Source organism: Larus michahellis, chromosome 4 (genome assembly GCF_964199755.1).
Source record: "Larus michahellis chromosome 4, bLarMic1.1, whole genome shotgun sequence".
NCBI lineage: Eukaryota > Metazoa > Chordata > Aves > Charadriiformes > Laridae > Larus > Larus michahellis.
In genome coordinates this window covers 52,888,325-52,904,826 of record NC_133899.1, presented here as the reverse complement: position 1 = coordinate 52,904,826, position 16,502 = coordinate 52,888,325, and the positions used below count along the sequence as shown (strand labels likewise).

Below are 16,502 nucleotides of genomic sequence, written 5' to 3'. Positions count from 1 at the left end.
AAATAGCAGTTCAGACATCTGTGGCTGAAGCCAAATGCAAGGGAGAAATGGGACCTGACAGTTTGGGTACTGTTTCTGGGCAGCTGTCAGATCCACACCAGGATTTCAGCTCATCAAGAAACAACTAATTTGCGATACAAAAAGATCCTCTGAGCCTCTTACGCTGTGTCATTTTGCACTGAACAGTCACTGGTTAAACTGTACAAACTGCCCAGGGAGTAAGGACTGCACCCCCCATCACTCTTCGCTCCCCTAAGTGCCCTAAGAACAAAGCTTCAGTGCTCAGCAAGGCCTTAAAACTCCCTGCAAAGCTTTGCCCTGGGCAGGGGAGCAGCTTAGCACCTGGGAAACATGGGTTTAAATGCTGTCCAGCAATGGAAGAAGCCGAGTCTCCTGCCTTCTAGAGGATAACACTATCGATGCGTTGCATTTTGTGAAGCCTTTGCACCTATGGGCATATGCTGTTGTAGTCTAAAAGGCTGAGCCACTTCCAAAATAAAGTGAAGGGCTGATTAGTTGTAGAACCTAAGAGAAAGCTCTTAAATGCAATAGGTACTGCACTGTGCTGGATGATGCAATTGGGGCAATTCAGGCCACACACAGAAATATAACTCAAGGCACTTAGGATTTTTTTTTTTTTAAGTGAGCCCTCCCAAAGGCACCGTGTAGTGCTCCAATCCATGACAATCAAGATGAGCAGAGGCAACATTACGTTCCTCAAACAATACAAGCTAATTACTTCAATTCTTGTCTTCAGACTGAGGCTCGGAGAGTTCAGCACTGAACATCTGCTGAACTACCCACTGCCACTTCCACTTAGCAGCCTTGCTAAAAATGAGGTGACATCCACATGGGGAAGGTATCCATTTAAGCTACTGTACAGTATTCCCCTTGATGTGTCTTAGCAAATGCAAAGGGCTTTTATTGGTGCCTGAGGAGTCTAACACACACCCCGTAGCACTTTTAGAACAAAGCCGTTAGAGCCCAAGGGGAATCTTTCCAGTTTTTGCATGAGGTGGCTCCTATGAGGCCTAGACAATATAGCATAGATGATGCTTATCAGATTTTCAGAATAAGGCCATTAGATACAAACCAGCACATCTGGACAGTCAAAGCTTGCAGGCTCTGCTAGGGCAGCCAAAAAACATATGTAAAAAGAGAAGCATGGCAACGTGATGAAATTAGTACTTGGTCACATCTGGAATTAAACATTAACCCAAGGCACAGGGACGTCTTTTTTACCACCTTGCAAAAACTGAACTGCACAGTGCTGGCAGAGATCAGGGTGTCTGAGTGTGTCAGTGAGGGGCATACCTCTAACTCTGCACTCCTGGTCAGCCAATGCACATGGCGTTTACGTTGAAAATAGCATTCCTGAAAGAGAACTGACACGCAGCCTTCGCAACGCACCTGAAAGCACAGTCACACCTTGGTGGAGCTGGCATGCCAGGATCAATTGCTTGAAACAGATTTATTGCATAGTTACTGTGTAAAAATGACAGTTTCTACTCTAGGGAATACGACTGTCCTGTGGGGATGAATAGAATAGAGGAGGTGGCCCTGGGCTGTGAAGCTGCATGCAGCACACATCCAGCAGAGCCAGGAGTGGCCCGTGCCTTGCAGAGGAAAGGGTACAGCTGAGAAACTGTAGATGAGGCTGAGTGAGCCCAGTAATGAGGCTATATTCTGGGAGGTAGCATCCCAAGTCAAAGGGAAGAAGGGAAAAAACTTTTAAATTAATTAAAGCAACTGTTTAAAATGCCCCCATTCTCATATGCAATCCCTTTTTGTCCCACAGCAGGCAGGGCACTGCTACTCCTATTGGTCCTCTCCAGGACTGCAGGTGTTTGTCCCATGCAAAGCAGAAGCAGCATCTGCACCATCCACCTGAGACTAGCCAGGAGTGAGGGAAAGGAAAAGCACTGAAAGCAGGGAGTAATACCTCCGGACTTGCTCTCCTTATGATGCTAGTCAGAACGCGTCGGTTACCTCTGTGGTCCTGTGGTAGAAGGACAGAGTTGCCTCTATGCAGGAGTCTGCATGCAGAGAGATGCCAAGAACAGAGACGAGGGAGTAGATAGCTCTGGGTTAAACGAGACAGCTGGCTTATAGCACTACAGCATTGTTTCAGCTTCAGTGGCCAGGCCACCAGCAGAGAGGCACGGTGGCTGCAAATGTGACATCTTAATGAACCACATTCAGAGCTGAATTCTGAGTGGCATCACTGATTAGTTATGTACCAACACTGGAACATGGCAATACCCTCTTTGAGCATGAAGTTCCTTGTAACCAGCACTTATACGTACAGCCAACAGCTGCAGGATGACAAAGTAGGCACAAGTGGCCTCATAAGAGATGACCATTTGGGGAATACTAAGTATAATTAAGTCTGGTCTCATTGGTGACATTTAAAATAATGACTCTCCCACCAAATTAATGAACAACTGCAATTCATTCATATTATCATGGCAGCGTGAAGAGGAACTGCCTTGTCCTAGCAGGTGCTGTTTCAAGTCCAGTGGCTGACAATGGCTGTTGCCTAATAGGGTTGTCCTTTCAAGTGTTATAGACATGCTGAACTTGACCAGGCCAACCCATATGCATAGAGGGATGGACATCAAGAGCATCTATTTGTTCCTGGGTAGCTAACCAAGAAAATCCTGTGTTTCAGTCTCAAGCTTTGTTTCCTAATGTAAGCGAGAAGCAGGTTACTGCAAATGGAGATACAGTGAGCAGAGAGAGCACATGGACTCATAGGAAGAGGGAAAGACCTTCTATCTGGCAGTGTTGGCAGGACTCCTAAGCAAAACGTTCCAGTCTCAAAAGCCTATGAACGCACTTAGGCAGTTCATTTACACTCCTGACACTTTCCACTTATCAACAGGCAGCTGGTGAAAAGGACAAGGTTTTTCCTTACCATCTTCATTCGTGGAAAGGAGGCATCTATTCTCAGGCATTTGCACACACAAAGGATCAAAGGCTCCATGATGGTGTGACTGGAGATGAATTCCCCAGACAGCATGAACTAACTTAGCTCCAAGGTATTATGCTCTTTTTGTAACAGATAAGGACACAGGGCTTTTGGTTTGGGAAGAGGGATGCAAAAAACAGATAAAATAGACGGTACAAACCACCCACATTTACAACAGCCCCAAAAAGCTTGAGATGAGGTGGTTTGTTTTTTTTCAAATTCACTCTTCATATTTAATCTTTGTTGCTAGATGGATCACTTTAAAGGGAAACCCTAAAATAACTGCGGAAGCACATGTAGTAATATCAGACCATTTTCAAAAGATTGAAATGATGTGCTAAAACTTGCCCTGGGGTGGGTGCGTGTGAGATGATTGTTTCAAATTACTTGCCACCTCATACTATTCTCCAGCACACGTAGGCAGACAGGGAAAATAGGATAGACTGAGAAAGCTGAAAGGACCATGTAAGAGTTACTCCACTAATCGTTTTTGTTGGGCTATAAGGCTCATTCAGGATAGCAAGGCTAGAAAGGTTAATCATGGAAAAAGTAATTTATATTTTTATAGTAGCCTTTAATCCAAGGACTTCCCGAATACTTCATAAATTTTAAATAATACAGAAACTACACCTAGAAATCTCATTTTGCCTCAGCAGAGAAGCCACATAATGCAATATAGCAATTTATTAACTGCATGCAGTCAAAATTGTGCATATTTATAGGCAAAAACAAGAGAAAAAATGGCATCCATCTGAAACCATGAGGATAATTTATGGGTGCAGGACGTCTTTATTAATAAGCTTCTTCTAAATGTACATGTCAGTTAAAAGCCAGAAAACAAACACAGCCTGTTCCCCATGGAGCTAACAACATCCAAAGGCTGCTGCAATGAAGAAAGCCTTTCCATCAGCTTCAGTGAGGAGTGGCTCAGGCATCAGGAATTAAAGCTTTCCTAATGTTCTTTCATGCCCTGTCGTTGTTTTTTTGTTTGTTTGTTGGTTTGTTCATTTCCTTTCTGCTTTCTGTGTGTTGGGAGCAATGTGTCCCCAGCCATTTACAGAATTGCACGTAGGCTTTTATGCAACAAAACACCTATCTCCTCCTCTGCAACGGAGGCAATTGGAAAGCAATTGTCGACTAAGGAAAACATGGGTATTACTTGTCTACTTAGGATCAGCTGAAGACTGGTTTATAAACGCTTCTGCCGCTTTTAACTGTGACTCAAATGCCACCTGAAGCTCCCTTCTCTGGTGTTCAATCCTTTCTCTCTGATAGCTTTCAGGCTAAGGAGAGCTTCCTAGTTTTTAATAACATTATGATGAGAACTCACGTGTGCCTGGGGATGGACCTGAAAAGCTTTAGGCTGGAATTATTCACTGATGATTAAAAAACTGCCCTCATTTAGTCCTTGATTCAGCAAATCTGCCTTTTTCAGAGCATTTGCTGAAAGTCAAGCTCCTCTAAAGAAAGCAGAATTCTGATGTAAGTTTGTTATATGCTGTCAGCTTTGCCTTGGCTGAAAAAGGACAGGTGAATAGCCAGAGAGAAAAGAATATGTGCTGGCTACCATCTGCTGTCACTTCAGCACAGCTCCACACCCTCTATCAGTAAAGTAAGATTCCTTGCTTCTACCAAAGCTCCAACCACATTGACAAAGGACAACCAAGGCAGCCACGCCATCAGGGAAGTACACATCAGATATAGCTCTAAAGCCAATCACCGAGATATCTTATGCTGCGCTTCAGTTATGAGAGATGCGCATTTCCTGCTATCACTCTGATACACAATGATAAAACCTCTCTCTGCTACTATCAATAGAACAGATCTTTACCAATAATACAAAGAAAAGGGGAAAGAAGCCCTAGCATCCAGCCTAGATGTGATCCACACGCAAGCAAGCCTGATTGCACGAAGATCATCCCCTGCCTCCCAAGGAGATTCAGATTGTGTGGCTTCATCAAGCGTTTCCATCCAATCTGGCATGCGGGTTTAATAATATCACTGTGGTGTCAGCATCAATAGTGGGTATGCTACATGCCTATTTCAGCCCTCTGTAACCATCAGATTGCAGGATTCACTGTGCAGACTGCATCCGTTAATCTTCAAGGTATTTCCTATTGGAGCGCATCCTTTTAGGCTGATTGGAGAGAGTCCTAGTGACTTTGGGAGACTGGGAGCTATTTACCTCCCAGGTTGAGCATTGCAGTGCTGCAGCTCTAAGGCTCTGGCTGCAAAACATTTGATTGTGACAGGGTCCATAGTCCCTGCCCTGTTGGAGCCAGTCTCATCTAGAATGCTCAAGAGTTTTCTAAGGCTGACCTAAGCCACCTCAGATGGTTAAAAGACTTTCTTCTCCTCCTCTGTCAACAAAGAATGAGCCAAGCTCACTTCACTAACCTCCAGGTCTATTTTCCAGGTCTCTTAAGCCCAAGAACAAGAACCCCCCAGTTACCCAAAATATTTTTCTCTTTCTGGAGACTTCTGCAAATTCTACAGCTTCAAGATGAGTTTCTAAAACCACAAGCACATAAATTCTGATTTAGGCCTTCCTCTTCTGCTGAAATGTGTTATCTCCCTGTTTATGTAAATAATTAAAGTAGGACAGTTCCCACAGGAGAGGCTGAAGTACTCCCTGCTCCAGAACGTCTTGTGGCTGATATTCAGAAGAATTTTTGCTGAAATATAGGAGAAAAGGTAAATGGACCTCTAGTCCAACTTGCTCTCCCACATCTGAGCAAGCTTCTTTCTATCCAGGAAGCTCTCAGTTACTTGCTGATGAATATGTCTCACCAGCTAAAAGCTCTGTTCGAACCCACAAAGTGTCCTAGCGAGAGTCTCAATAAAACTGTCAGATCCCTCTAAAAGACTCTGCTTTTGATGACTTGGTTTACTCCAGAAATCCTAGTTCAGCTCTAGTAATTACTTCAAATTTTAGCCATTTACCCAGATGGCGTCTCTGAGCACTGTCCTCTGGATACAGTCCTTTGGATCAAGAAATGCTGAGCAATAAAGAAGCCGATCCTTCAATATTTAAAGGAATAAAGGGGTGAAAAGGATCAGTGGGTACAAAAGGAAGCTGGATAATGAGATACCAATCTGTTTTCCTCAAGGGTTTTTAATCCTTCAAATCCAAATGACCTTAAAGAGCCTTCTGGAGAATGATCACATGGATGTGAACCATGCACACTAACTTCGGAGTTGGTTCTAGTCTTTTTTAATAGATTTTTCTGGGTATAAAAGAAAGTTGTGATAATTTAGGAAGCAAATAGGGATGTTTCACTGTGCTTCACCTTCCCTCAGTCCTGCAGCCAAATTGTATTTCACTGACTGTAGGGGAATTCATACCAGATCACTCAAGTGTTTCTGAGCCAGGTTTGTCCCAGGGGCTGCTGCAGATTCTCTGACCATGCTCTTAGAGATCCAGACAGGTCCTAGAGTAACAGCCTTCTCAGCCTTCTCCTGCCTGCCTTCTCCTTTAAAAAAACAAAAATAGTAGGGCAGTTTTAGAGCAGCTGCAAGACAGATAAATAACTCCAGACTGGGAAACTGCTACAAAATACGGAGGGTTTTGACCTTTTCTGGTACTTCAGATAAATTATGCGTACAAATCAGAAAGAAATCATTCCCATTTCAAGAAGAGGGAGGAAAGACATAATAAAAGAATAAAACCTTCTGACACTGCTCTCCTCAGGTAACGTTCCAACATCAACAATTTTTAAGGTGAATCAATCAGTGCCTCTCAATTCATTTCGTAATTATGATGAGCATTAACTTCATATCTTATCAAAAGGACCCATAAGACCCACTGACTTTATTGTTATTGCACCACTGGTAAGGCTATTGGGAAGTAGAGGGGGCTATCTTCCCTGGTGCTCAGAAGCCACACTTCGTTCATAATTGTGTGTCATGTGTCCTATAGTGAGGTGCTGAAGAGTTTCCTAAAATAGGGATCATTCCAGTTGCTTGGCAGTAATCACATTGACGAAGGGAGAAGGACTGGCTTCCTTGAGTCACTCCACTTATCTTCCAGTTCTGGTGCTGATTCAAAGGTGTTTTTCTCCCTTCCCATGGTGGTTTGCCCTTTTCTGGGACACGCTGTAGAAACTGTCATCACTCTGGTAAGAACACAGCTCCATAGCTTATCTTAGGCAGGAAACTTCAGAAGCATGGGAAATTGCTGGTGGGAAGTCAAATGAGTCATCTTCTGTTTGTGAAGAGGCTAGGCAACAAAAGCTTTGTCAAGAGCCTTTAAGCTGCAGTGACATGGTGTGATCCTTACATTCAATACTGAAGAACATTGCCAGACTGGAGAAGAACCTGGAAGCAGAAAAACTTCATCCTCCCTCTGATCCTCTATTTACTGCTATCTTCTCTAAAGAAGCTGTCCTCAGCCACTGTACACTCACCATACGCCTAGACATCAGCAGGGTTTATATTCTTATATGCCCATATTTGAACTCCTGGCAGTCAACCTTTCACCTTTATGCACATTTAGGGGGTACAAGCTGTGCCAAGCATCTGCCTTCCACAAGTCCCAGTTGTATTATAGACTTGCAGGACAATCATGAGCCATGCTCTTGCATTGAAAAGAGCCCTCTGACAGCAGTTTCACAATTCCCTGTATCTGCATGTGCCTACCCTTACCTATGCACAAAGAACAGTCTTGGTAATATAACTACATGTCTTTCTTGGCACCTCATGGCATACTTGCCTGTGGCCCACTGCTGCAGTGACAAGTGCTCCTGCAAAGCCCTCACAGGGGCACTTACAGCCCAGGAATTACTACGAGTTTGGCTTTTTCCTGAAAGCACAAATGTATTCCTCTTCCTTTTTGTCTGCTTTACAGCAATTTGTAAACTTCTGTAGTTTTGCGATCTCACATCTCATTGTTCTGAAAAATCAGGAAATTCAACAGATCACATTATGGAAAGAACTAATTATTTTAGCCTTTCCTTTTGTTTTAAAAGGGTTTTTCTAATGGTCAAAAGCCAATATTTTTTCCATCTGGGAGATGGAAAGAGTGTCTCTTTCATCAGCCAGGACAACTCAAAAAGAAGATAAATATTTTGCAATTCCTTGAAGGCCCATTTGAACGTATTGCTGTAAATATACATGGGGGATTGTTAGGAACTTAGTGACTTAACAACAGATAATCAAACAGAAGGACTTCACATGGTATTGATGTGGTCCTAACTGAATTCCCTGCCCATGCATAACCTTATCAGAATGCCAAAAACCCTGCCGTGTGCCAGCAGCATTACCTGCCTGCAGTACCGACACACAGAAAGGCACAAAAGCTCAGAAGAGGAAGGGAAGTTTAGGCTGTGCTGCTGATGGCCTGAATGATTTTTCTTTGCAGAAATTGCAGGCGTAAGTCCCCCAAAAGGATTGTCCATCCTCCTAGGCAGTTTCTTCAGAGAGCATGGTACTGATAGTACTTGATTTTGGGGACAGTCAACATAAGCAACGTGAAAGTAATAAGCTTCTTGTAGGCAAATTGCTAATCCCAGTTTGATGTACCTCTTCATTTTAACCCACAAACAATTTGCTTAAGTGGTTTATATATATAGGTACCAGGGGACCGTGTTGCAGTAGTCAGAGTGGCTGAGGCAACCCTAACTAGATTTTCACTGCTTAAATCAAGCTCCCTTCACCTTCCCACACTGATGTAGATTGTGAGGGTGAATGGCAACCGCAAAGAGGTCTTAAGTGGTGCATGTACCCGCTACCTTAAATTGAAGCTGGGCACATACACAGGGAGTGCATCTGATTTCTCTCTAGTGACTATCCACTAGGAAATTCTGCCCTGCTTTACATCAGAATTTCCTTCAAAACTGTAATGAAGATGGTGTGCAGCTCTTTCTAGGCAGAGACTTATGCTCTCTGGTAGTTCTTCACTTCTTAAATAACCCAGAGTTCCCCGATGAAGAAGAATTTCTCAGGAAATCCACAGGAGGAGATTCCTGATCATGCAGCACATTCACTGAAATCGCCCACTAAGAAAGCTGCCGTGAAGTGGCATTGGAGAAGATGAAGTCTGAACTGCTGCTGAAACTGCAGCCTTCTGTTTCCTTTCCACAGGAGCTGATTTGTGAGTAGACCCAGCCATGCCTCTTTGATCCAGTAGCTGCTCGTTAGAAGCCCACAGGGAACTGGAAAAGCAGGGAGAGATCTAAGTCTTGAGCAAGTATGAATACGCTTGGCAGTCTGCAGCAGGGAGTAAGGAAAATTCAAAGGTAAGTGCCAGTGCGAGAATAACAAAGCCCCTGGCAGCTTACAAGTGAATGTGGGCAGGAAGATCAGAAAACTCAGAAGAGATGCGTGGCATTGTGGCGAGAGGCTCAATGCCACAGCAGCACACAATTAGTCTGCAACAGCACTGCAAAGTGAGTTCTTTCAGAGGTAGATAGCAGGTCACAGGCATGCCCAGTGGTTGCCTAGAGCTTATCTGCCTGTGCTGGACTTGCTGCAGTCCATGGATTTTTCAAGATGCATGGCCAAGTGGCACAGTCGTGAATGTAGGTCTGGACATGCCCCTAACCATTAGCAGTCAGGCTGCATCAGCTACTTGGACCACAAATTTTATAACTCTTAAAGATAACAGTTACCAGTTACCGTGGTGGGACCTGAGTCATTAAACATGAATTTGACAGAAAAATCATTCATAAACAGATGTAGATGGAATATTTCTGGATGGATGTTCTATTTGCTGAGAAAACACTGGTAAAGGACAAGAAAACAAAACTTTGAAAGTAAAGTCCTGTGGCTTCAGCAGTCCTTCTGAGGATGGGGAACCTGGCTCTCAGGTCCTGGCAATGGGAAACGTGGACATTGTCTCACAGTGTGACGCTGAGAAAGCTGATCTGTGAGGGAGAGCCAGCCTTATACTTCCTTCCCATTCCCTCTGCAGAATCGTGACCTCAGACAGCAGGACACGTCGCTGCATCTGCCCTCACTCTGTGTGACCAGATGGTATCTTCCCAACCCATGGGCCAGCCACCAGGGCAACATCTGAATGGATACTAACCAGCAAGCCCACAGCCAGATGAGGAAATTCAGGCGGCCAAACACAGGTACCTAGCACATGGCCGTACAGCCAAATCTCAAGGCCTGACAGACAGATTTGTGTAAACACACATTAACTGATACATCACCACATGGCTATAAAGCTCTAGCTCTGGTTTTGCATGCTGATACAGAACAATACAAGCCATAAACCAGCTAATTAACCTTGGCAGATGAGAGAGCTTTCATCGAAAGATTTCAGAGCCTTTTTTGAAGGAAAGAAATAATCCAGCATACAAGGAGGGATACTTAGGCACAGAGCAGGGATGTGACTTGCCTGGCATTACCCAGGAGGCTCAGAACAACCATCTCCTGAACTCACCACATCTGCTTATGCCCATGATCAGAAAGACCTAAAGGGCCGCAGGAAGCAGAGCTGGTCATTCCGTCTTTCATGCTAAAAGTTAGCCTCCAACCTGACCCTTCTCTGTGGTGAAAAGGCATTGCAGTACTTATAGCATCACCTTTCAGCTGGGCTACAGCAACAGAGACCAAGAATTTATACTCACTGAAAATCCTTGGCTGCTTTTGGTGTGGCTGGAGTTAAATCCCAGTTCCAGTGAGCAATTTTATTCTGTTGAACAAAATTTTTACGCCTTTTCTTTTAATTCTTTGAATACTTTTTCCAGTTTCCTGTCTTTAACTGCCACATAACATGGCTATGCTTAAACAGAGGCTAGTCATTATTATTATTGCTGCTTCACGCATAAAGGAAAGGGCAGTATAAACACTAAGCAGACTCATCTCAGAATTGGTTTTAGGGCACAAAAATCAGTTGTTTTCTGCCCTCTGTGGTGACATATCTACACGGTCTTGAGAGCCACTCATCACGTAGTCAGCACGTTCTGCGTGCTATAAAGCTGCACCTTATAACCCTACACAGTAGGGCCTGGAGCTTCCTAATGTGGTGATTTTTGCGTTGTTTTGTTTTAATGGGAACTACAGCAAGGGAAAAAAACCAAACACTAAAGCTGTAAAGTTAAACAAGCATTCAGATGTTGGGAAATGAGAATAAAAAATTTAATTGCTTTCCATTCAAGCAGGTTCTGTCTCAAGAGATTTCAAGCCGTCTTTCCTCCAAGAGGTCAGAAGCATCCCAAGATAAGTTGTGCTACTTCTCACCCAGCTCCGTACACAGTGATTGCCATAGGGCAGACACAGAATCACAGACTGGCAGGGGTTGGAAGGGACCTCTGGAGATGATCTAGTCCAACCCCCCTGCCAGAGCAGGGTCACCTAGAGCAGGCTGCACAGGAACGCGTCCAGGCGGGTTTGGAATGTCTCCAGAGAAGGAGACTCCACCACCTCTCTGGGCAGCCTGTGCCAGTGCTCTGCCACCCTCAAAGTAAAGAAGTTCCTCCTCATGTTTAGGTGGAACTTCCGATGTTCAAGCTTGTGTCCATTACCTCTTGTCCTGTCGCTGGGCACCACTGAGAAGAGCCTGGCCCCATCCTCCTGACACCCACCCTTTAAGTATTTATAAGTGTTGATAAGATCCCCCCTCAGCCATCTTTTTTCCAGACTGAAGAGACCCAAATCCCTCAGCCTCTCTTCGTAAGAGAGGTGTTCGAGTCCCCTAATCATCTTGGTAGCTCTTTGCTGTACCCTCTCCAGCAGTTCCCTGTCCTGACGCATGTATTTCCCATGTCCCTGACACATGTATTTCCCGTGTTGCTGACTGAGGCGTGTTGAATGGCTAGGATGTTTGCTTAGTGTCTCAACACCAGCTATTTCTTTAAGAATTTCAACTCCTATTTTCCGTGTCTTGATGCTAGAGACCATCCAGGGCCTTCTGCTCCTGAATTTGAAGTGCACCTTCTCCGGTTTTGCATTTTTAATACTTTAGAGAGGGGCAATAAACACAGGCATACGTGAAGAGAAACAACAGGAAATCCTGCTTGACTATGAAAGGTTTATTTAAAGTGACCTAAATCCTGAGTAAATGCTGCTCCTGGGAGCTGAAGTGTCAGAACTAGCCATTTAGGCTTTTGTTTTATTATCTGGACAGGTTACGGGGCAGTGAAGGAGCACATAGAATCCACAAAAAAAGCTCTTGAAGGAAAATGCAACCCTAAATTCAATTCCCGTAAAGATCTTCAGTGAAGGTGTACTGAAAGCAAAATTTCAAATATGTTAGTAGGTTTTTATTGAGATCTATCTTATTTGACTTGTGTTTGTAAGGTTGGACAAGGAAAGGGCAGTGAGGGTTTCAGAGATATCTAGCAGCAGGATGAAGGAAAAACGGCTTTGAGCTTATGGCTTGGACATGAGACAGAAATTTTACATATCAAAGAATGTAATAAGCAATGACCTTATTTCATTGCTGCAGGTAAAGGGGGTTTTTTTAGCATTTGCTAATAATCACATAGCTTTCTCCTGGGTTTCCTTCATAATTTGCGAAGTTCCCATTTTCTGCTGTAGTAATTTGATTATTTGACTCCAAAACAGTAGTGTGGCTAACATTGATCTGATTACTGTACTGCTTGAAACTTCATTCTCTGTTTGTACCAATACAATTCCTTCCTGTTTATTTTTATTTGATAACATTTAGAGAAAGGAATCAGTCATTTTCTCTTTCTTTAATTAGCAAGGATGAAACCAGTAGAGAACTGGTTATCCTAAGAGCCTAAGCAGGTCCCTTGTAAATTAATTGCTGGTTCACAGATTCACTAGACATTTTTCTTACAAAATCATACAGTATTATTTCTACAGGATTTCACCTCACTCAAGATCCCCAATAGGCCTATTTGGGGAATGAATGGACCCTTCTGGCAAAAGAGGTTATTTGCGTAGGACTCTTACCACATATGATGAAGAAAGATGAGAGATGTGTAATGAAAGAGGATGAGGACTCCAGAAAGAGAAATGAAACTTTCACTGTTAAAGCAGTTGAAATCTATTGTGAAGGATGGGATTCTCTCCTCACGTTTCCCATAAAACACCTTTTGAAAACACAGAAACAGTTTTTATGGAAGGTCACTTCCATTTTGCGCTTTTCATATCTTTTTCTGGCACTGGGTCAAGATCCTGAATTCAGATTTCCACAAGTGCTGAATACTCACACCTTAATTGAAACACCCTTTAAACGTGTCATCTAGGGGATGAGGGGGAAGGCAGCTTCCCCCAGATAATCAAATCTTTGGGAACTGAAAATCAAACATCCCAAATTAGCAGATACTCGAGATAAAGTTGTGCTTCTCTGTGCTTCAATTCTCTCTGAGGAGAAATAACGCCTCTGTTATAACTCACAGTATTTTTGTGAACATGAAAATGAGTAAGCACCAAAGAAATACGTCTGTGAGAAAATCAATACTTTTTTAAAACGGGTTTTGGATGGTGCACACTAAATAAGGAAAAGGGACATCCACTTCTTAAATACTGCAAATGTTTGTTTGCATAACACCGATAAGCCATTTTTATTCCTTTGCAGACCATATAGGGTTATTTGTGCTTGTTGTTAAGATGATACGCATTTGCATGCTAGCCAGGTCTGTCCTTCCAATTACTGCCACAGGAAGCCTATTCAGTGAATCAAAATGCAGGCACTCCAAATTTCCCACACAGTTTAGACCAAATGTGTGGTAAACCTGCTGCATCCATACCTCCTGATCCCAGCCCTTTTGACAGCAAAGGGCTCCCATAAATATTAAGAGCAGAGACAGGAGATTTGGCTATGAGCTCTGGCCTGGCGGGCTGTGCTGACCCCCGTTCCATTTCTGTGAGCATTACGACAGATCTGAAGCAGCAAAAAATACAAATAAGAGATAGCTGTGCCCACCTCAGCCAGAGCAGCAGAGAAGTGATTACAGTTCTTGTGCATCAGGTGGTATGCGTTTCCTTTGTACTCCTTCCCCAGCTCTTCCATAATCTTATCCACGTCCTCTTCTGTGAAGTCTGTGGTGCCCAAGGCAATGGATTCTCTAGTTAAAAACAGAGAACAGAACAGGAAACATGGAAAGACACGGTGAAGAGAGTGATACATACCCAGGGAAAAGGAAATGGTCAGACATTGGCATGAAAGTGGTTGAGGCACCATCCCTGGAGGTATTTAAAAGACTGGTAGACATAGTGCTTGGAGATATCGTTTAGATGAGTGACGGTTTTTGTCAGATTTAGGTTGATGGTTGGACTAGATGATCTGAAAGGTCCCTTCCAACCTAGGCAATTCTATTCTATGATTCTAAGGACAGGCTTAAAACATGTGCATGCATACCTGGGGCTATCAGAGACTCTCACTAGCAAAATGGCACAGTAATATGCCCAGCTCATCCACAAAGCAGGTTACAGCACAGACAACAGCCCCAAGAGCTTCCTGCTCACCACCAGGGAAGTCTCAGCTCTGGGGGTCTGCTCCCACTCTGCCCATTATCCCACAATAGAAATTTCCAGTAGGACAGAGGAGATGGTTTTTTCATGATTGAGAGGGTTTCCATGGGGCGGGCCAGGAAGGAGAAGACTGAAAACTTTATGCAGAAACCTATTGCTTCTCGTTCTTCTGAAAGTCTCCAACAACCCTCAACACAAACTGTCAGTCTGGGAAGGCCAAGCCCCACCTGCCATGGGCAGTTCCTTGACCCGCAGCCCCACAGACTGAGCTCCTCGAACAACACATTCATGCAGCATCCTCTCAGACTCCTCTAGCAACTGGTCTGTCCCTTGTGACAAAGTAGCGATAAACACAGGAGATGCTTTCTGGTACTCTGTGTAGTATCCACAAATAGGTGATACTCATAAAAAGACTCAGGTTTGTTTTTCCCCCATGTGCTCTGGCTCTGTGTAACACACAGCTACTCCCATTCTTGCTGACGAGTGAAACTGGGAGCACAGAAAACAAAGAAAATGGGAAAAGAGAACCGCGTTCACTTGTGGGTATGCTTTTAAACCCAGCCAAACACAGTTCAGCACTGTTCCCTGTTTGGTGTACACACTCTTTTATCCACCTCCAAAATCCCTGCAGGGCTGCCTTTGAACCAGGATCATGTAAAGGAGGCAGTGAGGGCGCTTATAAAGAGAGGGAAAGGGGCACCCGGAGGAGAGGGCTTCCCTGCTCCCTCTACAACGATGGCTACCAGGGGCAGAGGGGAAGATGTAGAAAAGGGCCCTTACTTGAATTTAAAGGTCTCGCCAAGTTCTACCGCGCTGCCAGGTGTGATCTCGAAAATCCCACTGAAAGGGTAGGGATGCCCTCCATAGGCAAACTCTGACAAGAAAAGAAACAGACTGTGAGTAATTGAATGAACGCAATGGCAGGAAAAAGTCTATGGCAGCTGTCTGCGCGGTTCAGCATCAGCACCAGGGGCTGGGCTACTGCCAAAATCTGTTTCAGCCAGATACTGAAAGCCATTTTGTCTGTCCCGTTACCTATCAGCCTGAGGATGCCCTCACAGCCTCCCTCCATGCTAACACTACTGCTTTCCCACAGTGCCAGGAAAACTCCCCGAGTCTGTCTCTTTGCCTGTACAGGTGGCTTCCTCTCAGGGGAAAGTTCTGTGGTGGAGGCCTCTAGACAAACTATGAGACGCTGTCAGTGGTGGTGCTGAGCTGGAAGAAGCCTTTTCTGATTAGGGAGAAATCAAATCTTATTCCAGAGGGATTTACAGGCAACAAGTGGGAATTCTTTGCAGAAAGCCAAGCCGATTGCACTCCGCTGCCTCAGCATGCAGGTCAAGCCAGGAGGTCCCTCCGTGTCATACAGGCCATCTTGCACGGCCTGTGAAACGCAGCCCGTGGACCTCATGGTGTCATACAGGGCATCTCGCATAGCCTGTGAAAGCTCCTGTGCTCAAGATGGAACATGGCACCCCAGGGGTTTTGTCTGCTGCATGGCACTGGCTAAAAATACCATGAGTGAGATATCCCAAGTCATTGCCATTTAATGTTGAAGAGGGAAACGGAAAGCCTGTGATGCTAGTCTGTCCTTCACTGCCCTACAGCTGTTTTCCCAGATGCCTTGACTGCACCTTTTGCAACGGGTGCTCTAATCAGCTTCAGCCCCATCCAGACCACTTCAAAAGTCTCACACGACATTTTCTTTTCCTTGTAACTCTGCTGTTTCAAAAGAACAGTTGCCAAGATCTGGAAATCCAGATTCCAAGATTTCTAGACCATAGACATTCATAAATAATTACTGCAAAACAAATTTACCCCGACAGGGAATTAACACAAACATGCATAGGTAGGTCTCAAGACAACCACTGAGGCACCTCTCCTCTCCCTCCCCCTTTTCTCCCCTTCTTTCTCCCTCTCCTTCACTGCAGAACAGCTTTCCAACATTGCTTGGTCCCTCCTGTTTGCCATCCTGCTACACACCTGTACAAGCTATAGAAGCTGGAGTTACATACTGAAAGCAAGAACAGCTGCATGATTCATGACAGAACTGCACAAGTTCCTGTTAGACTCCACAATGGACTCTAAAAGAGAACTGGCTGAGTTTTTCACTCTCAAAAACGTTCCGTGCCAAAAGTTG

General features: G+C 44.3%; 1 protein-coding gene across 2 annotated transcripts in view; it reads right to left on the bottom strand.

The window, feature by feature from the left end:
- Window positions 1-16,502, bottom strand: part of LOC141742460 (deubiquitinase DESI2-like) — a 59,756-nt gene that overhangs the window by 6,839 nt on the left and 36,415 nt on the right. For both annotated transcript variants that reach the window (XM_074584818.1, XM_074584819.1), the window contains exons 3-4: window positions 15,143-15,236; window positions 13,815-13,956 (exon numbers count right to left, since the gene is read on the bottom strand). In XM_074584818.1, the coding sequence (XP_074440919.1) occupies window positions 13,815-13,956; window positions 15,143-15,236 (236 nt within the window). The remainder of the gene's footprint in view (window positions 1-13,814; window positions 13,957-15,142; window positions 15,237-16,502) is intronic.